Source organism: Hippopotamus amphibius, chromosome 2 (genome assembly GCF_030028045.1).
Source record: "Hippopotamus amphibius kiboko isolate mHipAmp2 chromosome 2, mHipAmp2.hap2, whole genome shotgun sequence".
In the NCBI taxonomy this organism is placed as follows: Eukaryota; Metazoa; Chordata; class Mammalia; order Artiodactyla; family Hippopotamidae; genus Hippopotamus; species Hippopotamus amphibius.
In genome coordinates, this window is record NC_080187.1 from 95,833,740 (window position 1) to 95,854,912 (window position 21,173).

At 40.8% G+C, this 21,173-nt stretch overlaps 1 protein-coding gene across 1 annotated transcript in view; it reads left to right on the plus strand.

The window, feature by feature from the left end:
• Positions 1-21,173, plus strand: part of GLDC (glycine decarboxylase) — a 103,557-nt gene that overhangs the window by 34,033 nt on the left and 48,351 nt on the right. The window contains exons 5-12 of the mRNA XM_057722314.1: positions 3,914-3,991; positions 5,656-5,803; positions 6,142-6,338; positions 7,840-7,936; positions 15,895-16,000; positions 17,645-17,784; positions 18,380-18,460; positions 20,736-20,833. Of these exons, the coding sequence (XP_057578297.1) occupies positions 3,914-3,991; positions 5,656-5,803; positions 6,142-6,338; positions 7,840-7,936; positions 15,895-16,000; positions 17,645-17,784; positions 18,380-18,460; positions 20,736-20,833 (945 nt within the window). The remainder of the gene's footprint in view (positions 1-3,913; positions 3,992-5,655; positions 5,804-6,141; positions 6,339-7,839; positions 7,937-15,894; positions 16,001-17,644; positions 17,785-18,379; positions 18,461-20,735; positions 20,834-21,173) is intronic.

Genomic DNA, 21,173 nt, shown 5'->3' on the forward strand with positions numbered 1-21,173 from the left:
TCTGGGCTTACTGAAATTATGCCTTAGAAATGCATCTTAATTATCTTGGGCTAGTCTCCAAAGCTTGTAACACTTCCTGTTTTTCTCCATCCTAAATTCCTCTCAGGGTGCTCTGGCAGTGGGCAGCTGCAGTGCCTAATGGCTTGATCCTTGTAGAACTGGGATGGTTCGCGACATTCTATATCTTCTGCAGTGGAAGGCAACAGCCCCTATCCACAGTCCTCTTCGTCACAAGATGACTGCTGAAGCTCTAGCCATGACTTCTGCCTTAAGGAAGAAGTAAAGGGTACTTCTAGCAAAATAAGGCCTCTTTAAATAGTGTTTTGGAAGCCCCCACTCAACAACTTACTTATGCTTCATTGACCACCCTTTCCTATAAGTGACCTGGAGAAATGTAGTTTTTTTCAGTTGGGCACATTGCTTCCCCTGCATATTGGGGTTCTGTTACTGTGGGTAACAGGGAGAATGGATATTGGGTAGGAACTAGCAATCTGCAATGTAATATGTAAATAAGTATCACCCATTTTTATGAAGAATATTCTTCTCAGGCTGTATTTAATGTTTTATAGTTTGTTTTCTTTTTCTTTTTAACAATATTTTGTGAACACTTCCCCATTTCTTTAGTCAGCTTTCTATACTGTGTCTTTTATTGACTACAATAGTAGAACTCGTTTGCATGGAAGTACCATAATTCATGTAACCTCACCTCTATTGTTACACGTTGTTCCCATTTTTCACTGTCATTAATGATATTTTTGTCCATCTTTATGATAAATCTTTGTCAAAAGTTCTAATTATTTCCTGAGGATGCATTTCTAGAAATAGAATTGCTGGGTCATGGTTAACTTTGATTAACATTTAGTTAACAATAATTCTCCAACTCCTTGCCTTCTTCCATTCTTTGCCTTGTGAATACATTTGAGTTTACCTTCCCTCTGGGTAGAATTCTCATGTAGATGGTCTTCTGGTAGGGAAATCTGCCCACATTGATGGTGGATCTCTCAGGTTTTGGGGCACTGGCCCTAGCTGACTGGGTGAGTGTGGTGGCTCATGGCTTGATTGTTGTAGAGCTGGTGGGTAACATTCTTTGTTTGCACTGTGAATGCCCATGTAAATCTCTTTCTTGGCTTCCACAGACTTGATGGGTGGTTAAATTGGTTCTGGTACCATTTCCAGTTAGGGAGGGGTGTTCCTCTCACACCAGCAAACAAACACATACCTGCTGGTGTCCAAGAATTCAACTCAATTCTGATACCATCTAGCTGGAGATAGCATCAGATTCCACAGGTTAAGGGTTCAGTTTTAGAAGACTGTGCCCCACCCCTCTGCCCCTGCCCAGCATCAGATGCAAGTCGCAAGCCCAGGTTGTTACTTGTGCTTCTGACCAACTGGCTATATATTGGGGTTCCAACAACCCCCTCCAACTCAGGATACCATCCTCAAGTATGGGTTGTTACCTGTATTCAATCGACTGGAATTTGCACTACCACCTCCTCAGGTTTCATTAATTTGCTAGAGTGGCTCACAGAACTCAGAGAAACATTTTACTTCTTAGAACCAGTTTATTATCAAATGATATAACTCAGATGTGGAAAGGCTCAGCGCTTCCATGCTCCCTCAGAGATTCCCATTCTTCCCAAATCTCCTCATGTTCACCAGTGCAGAAGATTTCCAAATCCCACCCTTTTGGGTTTTTTATGGAGGCTTCATTACACAGACAGTATTGATTAAATCTTGGCCATTGGCAATTGATTCAGCCTCCAGCCCCTCTTACTTCGCTGGAACTCAGGGTGTGGGACTGCAAGTTCTAACCCCCTAACCACACAGTGGCGCCTTTGGCAACCAGCCTGCATTCCTCTGTGGGATGCAAAAGTAGCCTTATTAACGTAACAAAAGACACCTTGATCACGTTCCACACTTTGGAAATTCCAAGAGTTTTGGGAGCTGTGAGCCAGAAACTGGACAAAGACCAAATATATATGAGAAATATATAGTGGTCGTCTGAATGATCAAATGTATATTTCTTATAAATCACACTGTTGCACTTGTGAACCCCCAACTCACTGGGCAGATATGGAGGTCTCTAAGTTCCAGGCCCTCTGCTTCCCAAGTCCCAGGGGTGGGTTCAGGCTCTTCCTCCTGTTATCTTAGGGACAGTCAGAAAGGAATGGAATTCCTATTCTATTCTCGGCTTCTCACTCATTTTCACCTTATCTCTTCCTGATCCACCTTCTCACTGCTCTCCCATCCCCCCCACCCCCCATGCCCTTTTTCTAGTTAAGAGCTTTCATCTCACTCCTGCAGAAGCTGAGGCCTTTGTAGTTGATGGTTCAGGGGTTCTCTCCTGAACTGATTAAGAGTCACTGAGAGATGCACACTCTGCAAATGCTTGATTTGCTTCCTTTCTCTTAATTCTCATACCTTCCATCTACATTTAATTTTACCCTTGAAAAGCAGCCTTGTGCTTCTTATCTTTAGAGAAATGTTTTTTAGGATAGCAATGTTTTTGTTTCCATCCTAGGCCATCTAGGCTTAGATAGCTCAATCTGCTGGCCACGAACGACAGGCCAATGAATTGGAGATGAGGGCTGGGGCAAGGAATACGACTTTATTCAGAAAGCGGGCAAACCGAGAAGACGGCAGACTAATGTCTCTGAAAAAAACCATCTTATCGGGTCTGGACGCCAGTTTGTTTTATAGAATCAGAGAGGGAAAGGCTGTGAGGAAGTAAAGTGAAAGGGCCATCAGTCTTGCAAAACATTTCTGGGAATGACCTGACTCTTTGAGGGGTATGTTAATTTCAGCCATTCACACAGGTGGGCAGGGCAGATTGTCTGCCTGTGAGCTGAACAGAGACACTTTAGTTTAACATTCAGGCAGAGGGGCAGGGTTCCCTGAGGCAGGCCATCATGTATGATTATAATAACAAAAGCAGCAAAAAACAAGGGTTAAAATCAAAGAAACATCTGACATGGGGTGCGATTTAGCCCTTCCCTGTTCCATTTTCTCCAGTTATTTAGATATAGACTTTGAAGAGCATTGTGCATTGGATAATTAATTTTGTATCTCCCCAACTCTACTTACTCTATTGAATTTATACTTATTATCAGAATAATACCTTTTCATAGTGGAAGTTTTTAAGTAGTAGAGAAGGATATAAAGACAAGTGAAACCTTGCAGTTTCTCAGTCCCATTCCATTGAGAAACCTACTGTTAACTGGTCATATCACTCCTTCTGAGCAGTTAAATACTTGTGTCCTGTACTCGTTTCTTTTTACCCAGATGTGCTTGTGACATACAAACTGTTATGCACCCCCATTAGTTTTGTTTCCTGAAACCATCGACTATTAGAGAACTCCCTGAATTTGGGTCTTAGACCCAACTTGGTTCCTTCCACAGCTGTGTGGCCCTGCACATGTCACAACCTATCTGAGTTCTCCACTTTCTTTAAGTGAGGACACTTGGTTTAGATAATTTCTAAATGCTCCTTTGGCAATAAAATTCTCCAATAATTTTATTTAGAAGACTTAGTTTTTTGTTTCTACTTGTGCCTAATCACTACCCTTTTATTTATTTTTCCTCAGAGTATATTTTTTTAAGCTCTTTATTGGAATATAATTGCTGTACACTGTTGTGCCAGTTTTTGCTGTACAACAAAGTGAATAGTCTCATAGTATATTTTTTTAAAATTTAAGCCAGTTTAAGATTGATTTTGCTAAATGGGGTTAGAATGGGAATTGGATTTCAGTTGGAATTCTAAGCAGGAGATGTTAAATAACTATTAGTTATTAATGACATAATTTTTTATCCTATGCTCAGACTTTCCTTAAGTACCATCTTTGCTTTGCATTCTTAGAAGATACTTTGGTTTCTTTAATGTTCATGTTTGAATTGTTATTTTTCTTTTCAACAGACACAACAAAAGGAGGAAGTTTTTTGTTGATCCTCGTTGCCACCCACAGACAATAGCTGTCGTCCAGACTCGAGCCAAGTAATTAATTTTATTTGTATTTTGAACTCAGGGATAATATGCTCACCTCTGCTGTTTCTTCCTCTTATTTCCAAACTGAAAGTGAACCTGGTTTAAGCTGGGGTTGTTGAGTTTTACTTTCCCTCCCACTTTCTTCCTATGATCTCACTGGTAAGTAAGATTGTGTCAGAATTCAGGGAATAATACACCATGGATTTGGTCGCCTTTGCTTTATATTAAGTTACCACGTTGTTTTGTGTTCTTTTGTAAAAAGAAAATTACGAATATTAAAATAATTTCAACAGTGTTTTTGAAAAGTTTGCAAAGCACAGGGTAAAAATGGAACTCTCACACAACTGTTATGATTTTGTATATATTCCTGCAAACATGGCTCATAGGGAATCCACATAATACCTAGCTTAGTATGATGTGGATGAAAGCATATTATATTTTTTAAATGCTGTAATCAGATAAAACAAACACAGCACAACTACCACATATGAGTGTGTTTACCTGGTTTCTCCTTGTAAAAGCATTTCCCCTGACCCTATACCACCATTCCTTCAGAACTGGTTTTCTGACATGTGATAGGAATTAGATAGTTTCAGGAACCTAAGGAAGGTTTTCTTCCTTGTCTAACTGAGGTTTTCAGTTCACCTAAGGCCTACCCAAGGTCAAAGTGGCGATGGCTCTGTAGTTATATGTATTGGTTGTTTAGTCCTAGGAAGGCATGTTTCTGCTCCTGTCTCAGGCATAGGTTCTGACAGGGAAGGGGGAGAGGGGGCGCCAAGGGTAGAAGAGAGAAACAAGCTAAGCTGTTGGATGCACATCAATTGGTATGAAGCAGTTACCACTGAAGGGCCGGGTATGGGGTGCAGGGTGTATGTGTCTTGGGATGAGGTAGGGAGTGGGGCACTGAGGAAGGACACAGAATATGAGTGCTCTATTGAGGCAGGAGACAGATGGGCCCCCAGGGCAAACGGTCTGAGCTCATTCCCTGTGGACCGGATACTCTGAGACAGGAATAACAGGACAATTGGGAGAGGAGGCTGGGCCCTGCCCAGATAGAAGATAAGAGACAACATATTCCTCATTTAGCAGACCTCCCCTGACCACACATGCACAGAAAGCGTCCTTGGAGGTCAAAAGGAGAGTGATGCCAAGTGGCCAAACCTACCCATAGGCCTCTTTGGTGGAATCCATCTTGGCTAAGAGATGCGCACACACACGTGGGAAAATCCTGAGATACACCAAATATGGACTTTGAACCAGGCAAATCAGAATGATTGGTCAAAGGAAACACGGAAGAAATGCCCCATATAAGTGATTCAAACTGCCACAAGGGTGAGACTCTCTCTGAGCCCACCCATGTGTCTATCCACACGTGCTCTGCTCCTTTTTTCCCCTAATAAATACTTGTTTCACTACTTTTCGACTTTGTGGGGATTCTTTTCTGCAAAACCTTGGGGCCAGGGCCTTGTCACTGACCACTGGTCTAGTGACTAGGATTCAGTGCCCTCACCGCCGCTACCAGACCTCAATCACTGACCGGGGGCTGAAACCCCGCTTCAAGCCCCTGTGGGTCGAGGCCACCCGAGATCACTATCATGTTAAAGAAACTGTAGGTTATTTGTTTTTTCCTGTAAACCAAAAGCATGGTTGTTCTTTGTCTTCTGTTTTTCCAGGTTTGCTGGAGTCCTCATTGAACTGAAGTTACCCCATGAAATGGACTTCAGTGGAAAAGATGTCAGTGGAGTGCTGTTCCAGTACCCAGACACTGAGGGGAAGGTGGAAGACTTCACGGAGCTCGTGGAGAGAGCCCATCAGGCTGCGGTAGGCAGACCTCTTGTTATGGGGGTCCATGGAGGTGTGTCTCAACGTTGAATTATTACTGTTACTCTTTTTGCTGTGTTTTAATTTCCACACCTCCTTTATCACCTGATAAGATAAAACTGCCTCCTTCCTGCCTCCTTTCTTCAAGTTTGTTTTCTTCACTGGTTCCTGGCACATAGTAGGCACTCAGTAAATATTTTAAATGAATGAATGAGTAACTAAATTTCACAGGATATGAACCAACTCTGCCAGTCTGCCTATAGTGGAGATGATTTGCTATCCTCCCACTGTTCAGGGAAGGTCACAACCATGTCCATTTTCTCTTGTTTCCTTTCTAGAGCTTAGCCTGCTGTGCTACTGACCTTTTAGCTCTGTGTATCCTGAGGCCTCCTGGAGAATTTGGGGTAGACATTGCCCTGGGCAGCTCACAGAGATTTGGGGTGCCTCTGGGCTATGGCGGACCACATGCAGCCTTTTTCGCTGTCAGAGAAAGCTTGGTGAGAATGATGCCTGGAAGGATGGTGGGGGTAACAAGGTAAAGCAGCACACGTTCCTTCCCTTTTATTGTGGTTAGAGTTTTGCCTGCTCCTTCTCTTGATCACAGAAGTTGTTGATTTCTCTTTGAATTTAACTGGGCCATTTTCGGTCAATTAAGGAAATGTAAGCATAGAGTTAGAAGAGAGAATGTATTTGGGGTGTGAATGTTTGGGGTGTCAATGCCCTAACTATCCCCTCAATCCCATCCCAACACATACACACACACACACACACAAACACACACACACACTCACACACACACCCATTATCCTATACCTGGCCCTTCTCAAATGCCAGTTACCTCTTCTCAAATGCCATGAATTTGTGCATATTTGGAAAAGTATGTGTACAATTTATAACATATTTGTATTGAAGTCATAGAAATGAATTTTAGGTTGATGAAAGCCTTGAGAGACTGAATATTTTCAGTGTGTTTTATATCTAACTAGTTTCTTTCTCAAAAGTATTAACACGCCATATGGCTATGTAAAGGCACGTGCAGTAAGAGCTTATCATGCACACACTGTGTGTGGCACGCATTCTTTCCTATAGGTCTGCCCCTGGGCTGTTTGAGTAAGTTCCAAACGACTTCCTTGAGTGCTTCTCATTGATGAAAATCCTCAGGTTAAGAATTGAGGTTAATGCCATGATTATTGCTGCGGAAATTTAGCATGTTATTTTTGACCTTTCATCAAAGTTGGGCTTTTAATATAAGTGAATAGTCTGAATTAGTGAATGATGTGATGGTGATGAGAAATTATGAAATACTTTCACTTTGTCACACGATAGCAAAAGGTACTTTGCTTTTTAATGTAAAGAATAATGGTTTCTTTAAGTATTCTTACAGTAGCTTCTTTCAAGGATGTCTCTTCACCAGATGAGACGAGGCAGATTAGAATTTAAATTAAATTCTAATTTAAAAGAATTTCACATAGCAATTATCATCTTCTGATTTTTGTATTGAACTTCTTACCTTTCTGGAAAGTGTACCCGAGAGCATGATGAAATAAAGCATAAGACTGCTGAATCTTTGTGGTTACCTAGATTTTTAATTGTATTAAGAAAGGAGGAATTTTATTAGAGACAAATGGTAAGGTTATTAACATTCTTTATTTATAGCCATACAGTTGCTTTAGATTTCTAGTATAGAAATTCTGCTTCCTTTGTCAGGTATTTCCCTTTTCTCTGAGTCTGCCAAGAAGTTCAGAGTGAAGTTTAATCCTCAATCACCATCATTATATTAGGATTCCTGGCAAATTTTCTTTTAAGGTTCCCAGCTGATTGTATATATCTCAGTGCCTCAAATCCTCAAATTACAAACTGAAAATTAGTAGTCGCATTTAGAAGAAGACGGTTTGGAAATTGTTTCATTATGGCCTTGCACCTAAGTAATTTTGCTGAATTCACTTCAAGGTGGGAAGGCAAGAAGTCATTCTGTTTATAGCAACTCCTGGTGCTATGATGATCTGTGCTAACTGAATATTTTATTCTTGGTCCAGAGATGCCAGTGGAAAAGAAGTGTATCGTCTTGCTCTTCAAACCAGGGAGCAACACATCCGGAGAGACAAGGCTACCAGCAACATCTGTACAGCTCAGGTAGATCACATACCTGACCTGCTCACTGAACGTCTTACAGTCTACAGCAGTGAGCTGCTCGTTCATTTACTGAGTTCTTGCTTCATTCATTCACCATCCACTGAGTAGTATGCACACCAGAAATGCCAAGATCCTGTTGGTAGAGAAGCCTTGTGGTCCTGTCGGAACGCCAATACAGTGTGCCTTACTGGGGTTCCACATATGCACACACTTCACCCGTTCAGGTCTCTGGCATTCTTGACCACAGGGCAGGTCCATTGTGGTGGTGATTCTCTTAGGGCTGGGACGGAGGCCCCCTGGGTTAGTGTGAGGAAGGCAAAGTGAAGGTGCTTGAGCTGACTGTGCTGAGGGGATGGTCCAGATTGGCCAGCTGGGACACTCTTACTGGGAACTCATGGGAGGCATTCCTGAAATGGATGGGATAAAAGAAGAGGCCTTACCTGTTGCCCAAGGGCTCAGGTTAGAGGAAGCAGTGTTTTCTGACATCCAGCCAATTCCTATGATGAGGTGGAGAAGCACTCCTGAGCATATGATCCATTCTCGGTTCCTCTCTTCCATTCAGGGTCAGAGGAATAGAGAGATCTCACAGATACCTCAGTAGGCAGTGCAGTGTTCTTCCTCCTCGGGGCATTGGCTCACAGCACCACCCCCAGGTCTAGAAAGCCTCTCCAGGCATGTAGTAGATGATAAGGCCTTCATTATCGCTTGTTCTATAGCCACTGGTCATTGGAATAGTTGGTTTTCTTGTATTGTTTTTTTGTCTCAGGGAGGTGGCTGCTTTTCAGAGAAGAGCTCCTCTAGTATCACAGGAAGCAGCCAGTTGTCACAATCTTGTCCTCTGTTGACAGCAAACTGATCTTTTATGTGATGCCTTTACTTTCTGTAGTTTACCCTTTATTTGTTGAATTCCCTGCTTACATACCTTCACTTCCTCTACTGCATTCTGCTCATGTGCTTCCAAAAGGTGTCTCTCTGATCATGAGTGTACTAAGGGTTTTCTGCTTCAAGGTTTGAGTCACTTTCCAGGTTAACTTGGGCTATCTACAATGAGCAAAAGTTATATTCCTACTTCTTTTTTCCTTCCAGTTCACGAATAGCTAATATTTCATTATTTAACTTGGGTTGTAAGAGGTCTCTATGTTTTTCAGCAATAAGTAACATGATGTTTGCCCTAGAGATAGTCATACTCTGTCTTCTCTGATTTTCACTTTCTTATTCTGGAGATCTTCTAACTCTCCGTTGTCTATTTTATCTTGTGTATTTCTTCTCATAATTGGTTGCATGAAACATTTGCTTGTGGCACCAGTGTCCTTTTCTTTGTAGGCTTAAAATTATTCTCTTTTGTTAGGAGATGGCCAATATTTTTTGAGCTGTTCCTTGAACACTGTATGTCTTTACTCCAGCTTTCTTCTTGTAGCACCTCTTCCATGTTCTTCTCGAGGCTTCTCCATTCCTCTCCAGTGTTGTAGTCCACACTGGACTTCTCTTAGTTTTGCTTCACTGATGGTACAGAACTTTTTGTTTGTTTGTTTTTAAATCTCGGAAAATGCATTACTGAATTCTTTAAAAAAAATCTTTCTGTAAACTTGTGACATTTCCACAGATGTCTGAATTTGCATCATATCCTATTCTTTATAATCTCTTATTTCTTAGTTTCCACAAGAAACAGTTTTTTCCTGTGATTAAAAATCTCCCAACAAACAAAAGTCCAGGACCAGATGGATTCACAGGTGAATTTAATCAAACATTTAGGTAAGAGCTAACATCCATCCTTCTCAAACTCTTCCAAAACATTGCAGAGGAAGGAACACTCCCAAACTCATTTTATGAGGCCACCATCACCCTGATACCAAAACCAGACAAAGATACTACAAAAAAAGAAAAGTATAGACCAATATCACTGATGAATTTAGATGCAAAAATCCTCAACAAAATACTAGCCAACAGAATCCAACAATACATTAAAAGGATCATACACCATGATCAAGTGGGGTTTATCTCTGGAATGCAAGGCTTCTTCAATATATGCAAATCAATCAATGTGATACATCATATCAACAAACTGAAGGATAAAAACCACATGATCATCTCAGATGCAGAAAAAGCTTTTGACAAAATTCAACACCCATTTATGATAAAAACTCTCCAGAAGGTGGGCATAGAGGGAACCTACCTCAACATAATAAAGGCCATATATGACAAACCCACAGCAAACATCATTCTCAATGGTGAAAAACTGGAAGCATTCCCTCTAAGATCAGGAACAAGACAAGGATGTCCACTCTCTCCACTACTATTCAACATAGTTTTGGAAGTCCTTGCCACAGCAATCAGAGAAGACAAAGACATAAAAGGAATCCAAATTGGAAAAGAAGAAGTAAAACTGTCACTGTTCACAGATGACATGATACTATACATAGAAAATCCTAAAGATGCCACCAGAAAACTACTTGAGCTAATCAATGAATTCGGTAAAGTTGCAGGATACAAAATTAACACACAGAAATCTCTTACATTTCTGTATACTAACAATGAAAGATCAGAAAGAGAAATTAAGGAAACAATCCCATTCACCGTAGCAACAAAAAGAATCAAATACCTAGGAATAAACCTAACCACGAAGGTAAAAGACCTGTACTCAGAAAACTATAAGACACTAATGAAAGATATCAAAGATGACACAAACAGATGGAAGGACATACCATGTTCTTGGATTGGAAGAATCAACATTGTGAAAATGACTATACTACCCAAAGCAGTTTACAGATTCAATGCAATTCCGATCAAATTACCAATGGCATTTTTCACAGAACTAGAACAAGAAATTTTATGATTTGTATGGAAACGCAAAAGACCCTGAATAGCCAAAGCCATCTTGAGAAGGAAAGACGGAGTTGGTGGAATCAGGCTTCCTGACTTCAGGCTATACTGCAAGGCTACAGTGATCAAGACAGTGTGGTACTGGCACAAAAACAGAAATATAGATCAATGGAACAGGATAGAAACCCCAGAGATAAACTATGGTCAACTAATCTATGACAAAGGAGGCAAGGATATACAATGGAGAAAAGGCATCCTCTTCAATAAGTGGTGCTGGGAAAACTGGACAGCTATATGTAAAAGAATGAAATTAGAACACTTCCTGACACCATACACAAAAATAAACTCCAAATGGATTAAAGACCTAAATGTAAGGCCAGACACTATCAAACTCCTAGAGGAAAACATAGGAAGAACACTCTTCGACGTAAATAACAGCAAGATCTTTTTTGATCCACCCCCTAGAATAATGGAAATAAAAACAAAAATAAATAAGTGGGAGGTAATGAAACTTCAAAGCTTCTGCACAGCAAAGGAAACTATAAGCAAGACAAAAAGACAACCCTCAGAATGGGAGAAAATATTTGCCAACGAATCAACAGACAAAGGATTAATCTCCAAAATATATAAACACTTCATCCAGCTCAATATCAAAAAAACAAACAACCCAATCAAAAAATGGGCAGAAGACCTAAATAGGCATTTCTTCAAGAAGACATACAGATGGCCAAGAGGCACATGAAAAGCTGCTCAACATCAGTGATTATTAGAGAAATGCAAACCAAAACGACCATGAGGTATCACCTCACACTGGTTAGAATGGGCATCATCAGAAAATCTACAAACAGTAAATGCTGGAGAGGGTGTGGAGAAAAGGGAACCCTCTTGCGCTGTTGGTGGGGATGTAAATTGATGCAGCCACTATGGAGAACAGTATGGAGGTTGCTTGCAAAACTAAAAATAGAACTACCATATGACCCAGCAATCCCACTGCTGGGCATATACCCAGAGAACACCATAATTCAGAAAGACACATGCACTCCAGTGTTCATTGCAGCACTATTTACAATAGCCAGGACATGGAAGCAACCTGAATGTCCATCAACAGATGAATGGATAAAAAAGATGTGGTACACATACAATGGAATATCACTCAGCTGTAAAAAGCAATGAAACTGGGACATTTGTAGAGACGTGGATGGACCTCGAGACTGTCATATAGAGCGAAGTAAGTCAGAAAGAGAAAAACAAATATCGTATATTAACACATATGTGCAGAATATAGAAAAATGGTACAAATCAACCGGTTTGTAAGGCAGAAGTAGAGACCCAGATGTAGAGAATAAACATATGGACACCAAGTGGGGAAAGCGGGGAGGGTCGGGGGGGAATGAATTGGGAGATTGGGATACCAAATACTGCACTCTAAATATATGCAGTTTTATTGTATGTTAACTGTATCTCAATAAAAGTTCTTAAAAATAGAAAAAAAGAAGCAGTTTTTTCATTAGCTTTTTCTAAAATCCAGGGGTATTGATGTATAATTTACATTTCATTAACTCTTTTATTGAGATGTGACTCTGCATATAATTCACCCATTTAAAGTACACTGTTCAATGGTTGATAGTATTTTCACAAAGTTGTGTAACCGTCACCAGTATTTCATTTCTGGGTGTTTTCCTCACCCCTAAAAGAAACTTGTTCCCGTTAAGCAATCACTCCCTATCCTTCTCCCTTCCCCGTAGCCCCTGGGGACCACTTATCTCCTTTCTGTCTCTATGGATTTGCATGTTCTGGATATTTCATATAAGGGGGATTGTATAATATGTGGCCTTTTGTGCCTGGTTTCTTTCATTTGAGATAATGTTTTCAAGGTGCATCCACGTTGTAGAATTGGGAATGAAAACAAAACAAAAAACTTTCCTCTACCCTTCTAGGCTGGTCTAAGAGTTAAATTGACATGAGACAGATTAACAGGAGAAAATACAATTTTATACATACATACATGCAGTATCCCCACATATATGAGAGGCTCAGAGATCCCACATACATGAGAGGTTAAAAGACAGGAAAGTAAATGAGGTATACCTGTCATCCTGGGCTGAGGAATGGGATAGGGGCCAGGTGCTTCCAAGCATGGGAGGGCCATTCAATGGGTGAGAAGAAGAACAAGTGGTTGGTAGTTAGATGTTTGCTCTGCCATATAGATGGGGCCACTTAGGTAAAATGTATCTTTGGTAGTAACTCTTTTTCTGGGAAAAATCCGCAATTAAAATTCTTCTAGGCAGTGAAGGGAGGAGCAGTAGTTTCTCTTGAACCCACGAGGTCTCCATTGCCTTAACTCAAAATAATCCCCATGCTAAAGTGGCACACCTCAGGGAGGCCTGTTCAGACCCCTATGGTAGCGTGAATCAGTGCTTCGTTCTTTTTTAATAGCTGAAGAGTATCTCATTGTATGGATATATCACATTTTGTTAATCCACTCATCAATTGGTGGGCATTTAGGTTGCTTCCACTTTGGGGTCCTTTGAATAAGGCTGCTATGCACATTTGTGTACAAGTTTTTGTGGGGACATATGTTTTCAGTTCTCTTGAGTATATACCGAGAAACAGAATTGCTGGGTCATATGGTAACTCTACGTTGAACTTTTTGAGGAACTTCCAGACTGTTTTCTGAAGCAGCTGCACCATTTTACATTCCTACCACCAATATATGAGGATTCTAATTTCTCCACATTTTCACCTGTACTTGTTATTGTTCCTCTTTTTGCTTATAGCTATGCTAGTTGGTGTGAAATGATATCTTAGTGTGGGATTGATTTGCAGTTACCTAATAACTAATGATTTTGAGCATCCTTTCATCAGTCACTTTTGATTATTTTAAGTATCCCGATTATATTGTTTGTCCAGATTATCAAAGAAATTTGAATCTTCTTGGTCTCTCTGTTTCCTTTGATATTCTCATGCCTTTCCAAGATTTCTAAAAGTGACTTTATACTTTTCATTAATTTGTTGGTCAGTTGGTTGACATAGTCTCCTGTTTGTAGAAAGAATGATCTCTAGTTTAAAAAGGGATATGGGCCAATCTCCACAAGACTTCTGTAATTGGGAAACTTTCAGAGCATCCTGTGAACATCAAGCCCAAGTTTTTATTCCCAGGCAGCATAGCCACGAGCAATGATATACTGTACTATGGATGTTTTACTTCAGATATGCCCCCTCCACAGCTATAAGGTGTGGTTCTTCTGTATTTATTTCTGATTGTTATATGGAGTCCACAAGAGTGTCTGTACTCTCTCTGGGACTTGGTCCAAGAAGGTCTACTTCTGTGTTCTCTGATGTCTTCTTTTCCTCATTTTCTTTATTGATTTCACTTTCTGACTTTTTTCAAGAACTCTTTCTTGTTTTGCAGTGGCCCCAGAGAGATTCCTTCTAGCAGCCTCACAGGGGAAATAGGTACCTAACAAAATAGATCTGATATTGAACATCATCAAACTTCAAAGCACTGTGTTTCTCAGCTGAGTCATGTTTCCGCTCTGTAACGTGCCCCTTCCCACTTTGGGATGATTGGCCTTGAAGGTGGACCTTGAACTTCTGACCTAGTACATTAGGACAGAAGTCACTTTAGTGGGACTGGAAACCTCAGTGAGATGATGGTGCTGGACCAGTGAGATGGGAGGGGCTGTGGGAGAATCAAATGGGCTAAGCAGGTGAGGAGTCTGAGACTAGAGTTTGGACCAGTTACCTAGGGTGATATTGCCTGGTTAGAGGGCTGCTTGTTGGTAGGGTGAAAAAGCAGGTGAGGGATAGGGCCAAAAGAAGGAGAGACAGAAGGTGGGCCTCCATTATTTTACCCCATGTTGGCCTTCATTTTGGTTTCTGACCCTAGCCATCCTCTTTTTATCCTCCTCCCTGACCCAAGATGCCATCACAGTGGTCCCTTCCTTGCTCCCTATGCTGAACTCCCTCCCTGAATCTCTGAGAGATTCTAGTGCCATTCTTTCTATTCTCTGTCACACTAGAATACACATTTCCCTGTAAATATTTTTGTGAAACCTCAATCAACGGTCAAGAGAGATATCTTTACCTGAGAAAGTGACTTTACTGTCAGCAGGGAATAAGCCAGTAGGTTCTGGTTTTCTCTTTCTAATACATCTCCTGCCAACTCATTTTGGTTTTATTCCCCTGCATCCTGCATTTTCATCTTTGATTGTCCTTTGCCATAGACTTACCATTCACCTCTTTGTTGGCTGAAATTCAGTTTCTAGTGCTTTATTTAATACTTCAAGAGAATTATATTCCATGAGTTCTTATGTGTTTGAAAATCTTTGTTGCTTTTTTTTAAAATTTATTTTTATTTACTTATTTAATTTATTTATTGGCTGTGTTGGGTCTTGGTTGCTGCACACGGGCTCTCTCTAGTTGTTGCGAGCGGGGGCTACTCTTTGTTGTGGTGCGCAGGCTCCTCACTGTAGTGGCTTCTCTTGTTGTGGAGCATGGGCTCTAGGCACGTGGGCTCAGTAGTTGCAGCACATGGGTTCAGTAGTTGTGGCTCACGGGCTCTAGAGCACAGGCTCAATAGCTGTGGCGCACGGGCTTAGTTGCTCCGTGGCATGTGGAATCTTCCCAGGGCAGGGCTCGAACCCATGTCTCCTGCATTGGCAGGCGGATTCTTTACCACTGCGCCACCTAGGAAGTCCAATCTTTGTTGCTTTTATCCTTGAAGAACTGTTTTATTGAGCATTAAGTTCTTAGATCACACATTTTCCCCCTAAGGTCTTTGTTGTTCCAATGTCTTCCAGCATTAAATATCGCATCTCCATGTCTCACCACAGCCTGCTCTTCCCCTTGAAGGGTGACATGATTATGTTGCGTGGATGGAACCCCCTTACTAATGGTCACATTCAAAGGTTTAGTGTAGTGACTCGAGGGTGTCTTGGATGCTGTATTTCCCCCTCAGAGGGTCGGGCAGGTTAAAAATGGCCCCCAGCTATCATAAAGAAGGCAGGAAGTCTGATCATTTTGCTTTGTCCCTGTTTTCAGTTTTGGCATCTCAAGTCAGAATAACAGTCCCTGCCACTAATCATCTTCTGTCACATTGTTGAACATGATTCTTTAACTGCTCTTTGTTGTTTTAGGCTCTCTTGGCGAATATGGCTGCAATGTTTGCAATCTACCATGGGTCCCACGGGCTGGAACATATTGCTAGGAGGGTACATAATGCCACTTTGATTTTGTCTGAAGGTGAGTCAGTTGTCTGTTTTAAAACTTTTGATTATAATAAGACTGATAAATGTGAGTAAATAAAATTGAAAACTCAATGCATGTCTAATACTACATGCAAAATTAAAAGCCAAATAGAAACCTGGGAAGACTATTTTCAGCATCTGTGATATGCTGAATGTTAATATATTTAGTATATTGAACTCTTCCTCAGTTCCCCCCCAACCCATACACAAGAAGGATCAACATCCTGGGAGAAAACTGGACAAAGAACATTAAATACAATTTTAAAAGAAAGCATACAAATGAACATATATAATTTCAACCTCACTATTAATCAAAGAAATGTAAATTGAAAGAATAAAATACTATTTCTCCCATCACATTGGCAGAGATTAAAAAGAATGCTGATATTGGTATGACTTTTATGAATACACTTAAATACAATGTGTCAAAAGCTTGTAAAATGTGCCCAAAATTTAATCTATAAATCTAGAAATGCATCTAAAGGAAATAATCAGATAAAAGATGTAAAGAGTGTCCACTGAAACATTATTTACAATAGCACAATCTTGGAAACAGCCTAAATGTCCAATAATAAGTAATTAGTTAAATTATGGTACACAATTTAAGTTTGAATATTATATAGCCATTAAAAGTAACGATAGAGGTTTTGATCTGTAGAAAAGCAAAATGTTTGTGATAAAATTAAATCTTTTTTTAAAGGGTAAAGAAGTATATGTGTGTGATATATTACAAACACACATACATGCATGTGCACACACACCCACACTCACCCAAAGTCACCACTAGTTATATCTGGATGCTGATTATGGTGATTTTTTTTGTCCACTTTTGTATGTATTTCACAACTTTCTATAGCATAATAATAAACATTTACTTTTTTTTTTTAAAGCAGCAACCAGAACACTGGGTAGGAACAGACTAGTAGGATTTACCTCTTTTTTTTTTTTTTAATACATCTTTATTGGAGTATAATTGCTTTACAATATTGTGCTAGTTTCTGCTATACAACAAAGTGACTCAGCTATATGCCTACATATATTCCCATATCTCTTCCCTCTTGAACCTCCCTTCCACCCTCCCCGTCTCACCCCTCTAGGTTGTCACTAAGGACAGAGCTTATCTCCCTGTGTTATGCAGCAGCTTCCCACTAGCCACCTATTTTACATTTGGTAGTGTATATATGTCAGTGCTACTCTCTCACTACGTCCCAGTTTCCCCTTTCCCCACTGTGTCCTCTAGTCTGTTCTCTACATCTGCATCTTTATTCCTGCTCTGCCACTCTGTTCATCAGTACATTTTTCTAGATTCCATATATATGCATTAGCATACGGTATTTGTTTTTCTCTTTCTGACTTACTTCACTCTGTATGACAGACTCTAGGTCCATCCATCTCACTACAAATAACTCAATTTCATTCCTCTTTATGGCTAAGTAATATTCCACTGTGTACATGTACCACATCTTCTTTATTCATTCATGTGTCGATGGACATTTAGGTTGCTTCCATGTCCTGGCTATTGTAAATAGTGCTTCAATGAACGTTCTGGTACAGGATTTACCTCTTTACTTCTGTAAAGTATCAAAGGCAGAGTGTCAGGTTTGTACATAGAGACTGGTGGCTCTCCTATTTTCTCTAGGTCTCAAGAGAGCAGGGCACCAACTCCAGCATGCCGTGTTCTTTGACACTTTGAAGATTCAGTGTGGCTGCTCAGTGACGGAGGTCTTGGGCAGGGCTGCTCAGCGGCAAATAAATATTCGGCTGTTTGAGGATCACACAGTAAGTCAGACTTTCAGTTTTGTTTGTTTGTTCTACAAATTCTGTAAATTTTTATGACTTTTCTCGTTAAAATTTCTTTTTATTTAAAAAAAGATCAGTTATTGGACCTTTGAGCACAACTTTGTAGACAGTTTTCATTTCCAGCTTGGAACATTGTGACCTTTTAAACGATAACCCATTGTCCGCTTTCCTTGAGATGTTGTATTTTCTTATGTGGGACACTCAGGCACATATTTCACTCATAATCCTCCTTTGTTCACAATATGAATATTCAAGGTAAAGGCTATGGTAAGTGAAATGATAAGGTAAGTTAAGGGAAGAAAAAAAGTGAGCATATCTAGTACCAAAAGGTGTGCCCTGCAGCCGTCTGGACTGTTAGAGTCCAGAAGTGGATGCAAAACTCTCAATCTTGTGACATTTGGGCCCGGTCTAGCCTACTTTGCTTAAGGGCCAACTTGGGCATAATGATACCCTATTATTTTAGAATGACTGAGAGTTTTGTCCAGCACTTTCTCCCCTTTGACCTCTCTTGGAGTTTCTGCACTGATCTTGGCATTTAGAGCTGATGTTTTCCCTTTCATTTTCGTTTCTATAGCTTGGTATTTCTCTTGATGAAACAGTCATTGAAAAAGATCTGGACGACTTATTATGGATCTTTGGCTGTGAGTCGTCTGCAGTAAGTAATAAAAATACACATTCCTCATAATGACTATTAGAAGAGATGTCCCTTGTGGGCCTGAGTGTGAGGGAGAGGGGGCCCAGGAATGATGTTAGGTGGCCTGCTGTTAAAATTATGCCCTCACTGTCATCCCTTGCTGCTGTGACTGCTGGTAGCTGGAGGTCACTGCTGTGGGCCCTAACAAGGACTGAGCAGCCAGGCTAGTTGGAAGGATCGTTAATGGTGTTTAACTGAAACTATTCCTAATGCAAAGATTCATGACATTGGTGTCTTGGTTATATTGACTCTGGGAAAAGTGACCTAATATGTGTCAGGTATGATGCTATGCCCGGAGGATAGTGGTAAATCAGACATACTTCCCGTCCTTATGGAGCTTATAGTCTAATGGGGATTGAAATAAGCACAAGACTACAATCTGGGTGATGTATTATGATGAGCACTGTCTGAAGATACTCTGTGAGCACAGAGAGGGGCTCCTCACCAAGACTTGGAAGAAATTGTCCTAAGCCAAGACCTGAAAGATAAGTAGGAGCTATCCAGACACAATTGAGAAGAAGCCGAAGGGGCCAGAGGTGTTCCAGACACTGGGGAAGGCAGCCACGAAGGCTAGGAGGAGAGAGGTTGTATGAAAACTAGAAGCCGTTCAGTGTGACTGAGTTGGTTTCTAAAATGATAAAATAGCAGAGACATGTAAGGAGGAGCTTCTGTGGGATGGAAGAGAGAGGTCAGTAGCTACCTAGACCTGTGGCAAGGTGTTAATCACCACACTCTACAAGGCCTGCAGCATAGGAGCCACTCAATAAATATTTATTAAATGAATCAATGAAAGGAAGCAGAAATAGGTTCCAGAGTGTTGATGGATGCTGTCCTGGTTGTCTAAGTCCTCTTTGAGAGGTGACTTCAGTATCGGGTGATCATCAAAGAAGTATTATACTGTTCTTTTTTAAACTTTAATCAATAAACGAGACTGAATAAGTTTCTTCCCTCTAGAACTGTGCACTAAATTAAATCACAGGTATTTGTTCCATGCATTTGAGGAATGTTTATGGAGTACCCACTGAGGGCTCTAGAGGACCATACTATCAGCCTGGAGCAGAATGAGGAGTAAGACATGTACTTAATGATATATTCTGGATATTAAGCGCTTATCAGATATATTATTTGCAAATAATTTCCCCCATGCTGTGGGTTATCTTTTAATTCTCTTGATAACGTCCTTTTGATGCACAAAAGTGCACCTTATTTTTTCTCTTTTGTCGCTCATGATTTTGGTGTCATATTGAAGACACTATTGCCAAATCCAAGGTCGTGCAGATTTGCCTGTATACTTTATTTATTTATTTATTTATTTTTGGCTGCGTTGGGTCTTCATTGCTGCGCATGGGCTTTTCTCTAGTTGTGATGAGCGGGGGCTACTCTTCGTTGTGGTGCACGGGCTTCTCATTGCGGTGGCTTCTCTTGTTGCAGAGCATGGTCTCTAGGCAAGTGGGCTTCTTCCTTAGTTGTGGCACTCATGCTCAGTCGATGTGGCACATGGGCTTAGTTGCTCTGCGGCATGTGGAATCTTCCCAGACCAGGGCTCGAATCCCTTTCCTCTGCATTGGCAGGTGGATTCTTAACCTTTGTGCCACCAGGGAAGTCCTCCCCGTATACTTTCTTCTAAGAGTTTTATAGTTTTAGGTTGTAAATTTTGGTCTTTAATCCATTTTGAATTCGTTTCTGTATATGGTGTGAGATAAGGATCCAGCTTCATTCTTTTGCATGTGTATATCCAGTTTTCTCAGCACCATTTGTTGAAGAGACTGGCCTTTCTTCTATTGAATGGTTTTGGCATTTGTATTTTATTAAAATTGTTCTCAAAGATAAAAGAGCTGTGTCAAGTGAGAATCCTTACTTGAGTGTTATCGTGATAACTTTTTAGATAGTCCTTTAAAATAATTTTTTGGAACTTGCTTTATTATTCAAGGAACATGCAGGGGGTGTCAACTTTTTTTTTTTTTGGCAGTAAAAATTATACAGTTTTTTTAATTTACTGTGGCTAAGGTCAACAGAACTTAAAAATGGTGTTTTGGAGAATTGCCACAATGCATGGCCCCTGACATGTGTCATTGCACCTTGCCGGATATCCCTGGGGTGGGTGGGTGGGTGGTCAGGGGTTGGGAGATTGGGTGGTAGGGGATTTCTGGTGCTCTCTCATAGTACATGCTGAATGGAAGCCTGCTTCGCACGTGGGTCCAGGCACGCTTCCTGTTTCTATGGTCTCTCTGTGCAGGAGCTGGTTGCTGAAAGCATGGGTGAGGAGCGGAGAGGTATTCTAGGGACCACCTTCAAGAGAACTAGCCCATTCCTCACACATCAAGTGTTCAACAGGTCTGTGTGGCTTGTGTGACTTCTGCATTGTGTGCGGTGGCTTGGGAGCACAGTAGAGAGTGGCTTCTGGTCCCCATTATGATATGGCCTGGGTTATTGTGGCTCAGCCTGGCTCACTGACAGATCCCCATTCTAACCTGGGCAAAGTACACCTTATCTCCTGGTGGCTCTGCTCCCTTGGCACTCTAACCCCTAATTCTACTCTCAAGAAGATGTGAGTTTGGATGCATAGTTGCCAGGCTGAAGATCACACCCAGGAACTCAACATCCTCTTCTTTCCAACCCTTCCTCTCATGCCCACAGCCAATTTCTTGTCCTAGGGCCTCCTCTGAAGTTCGTG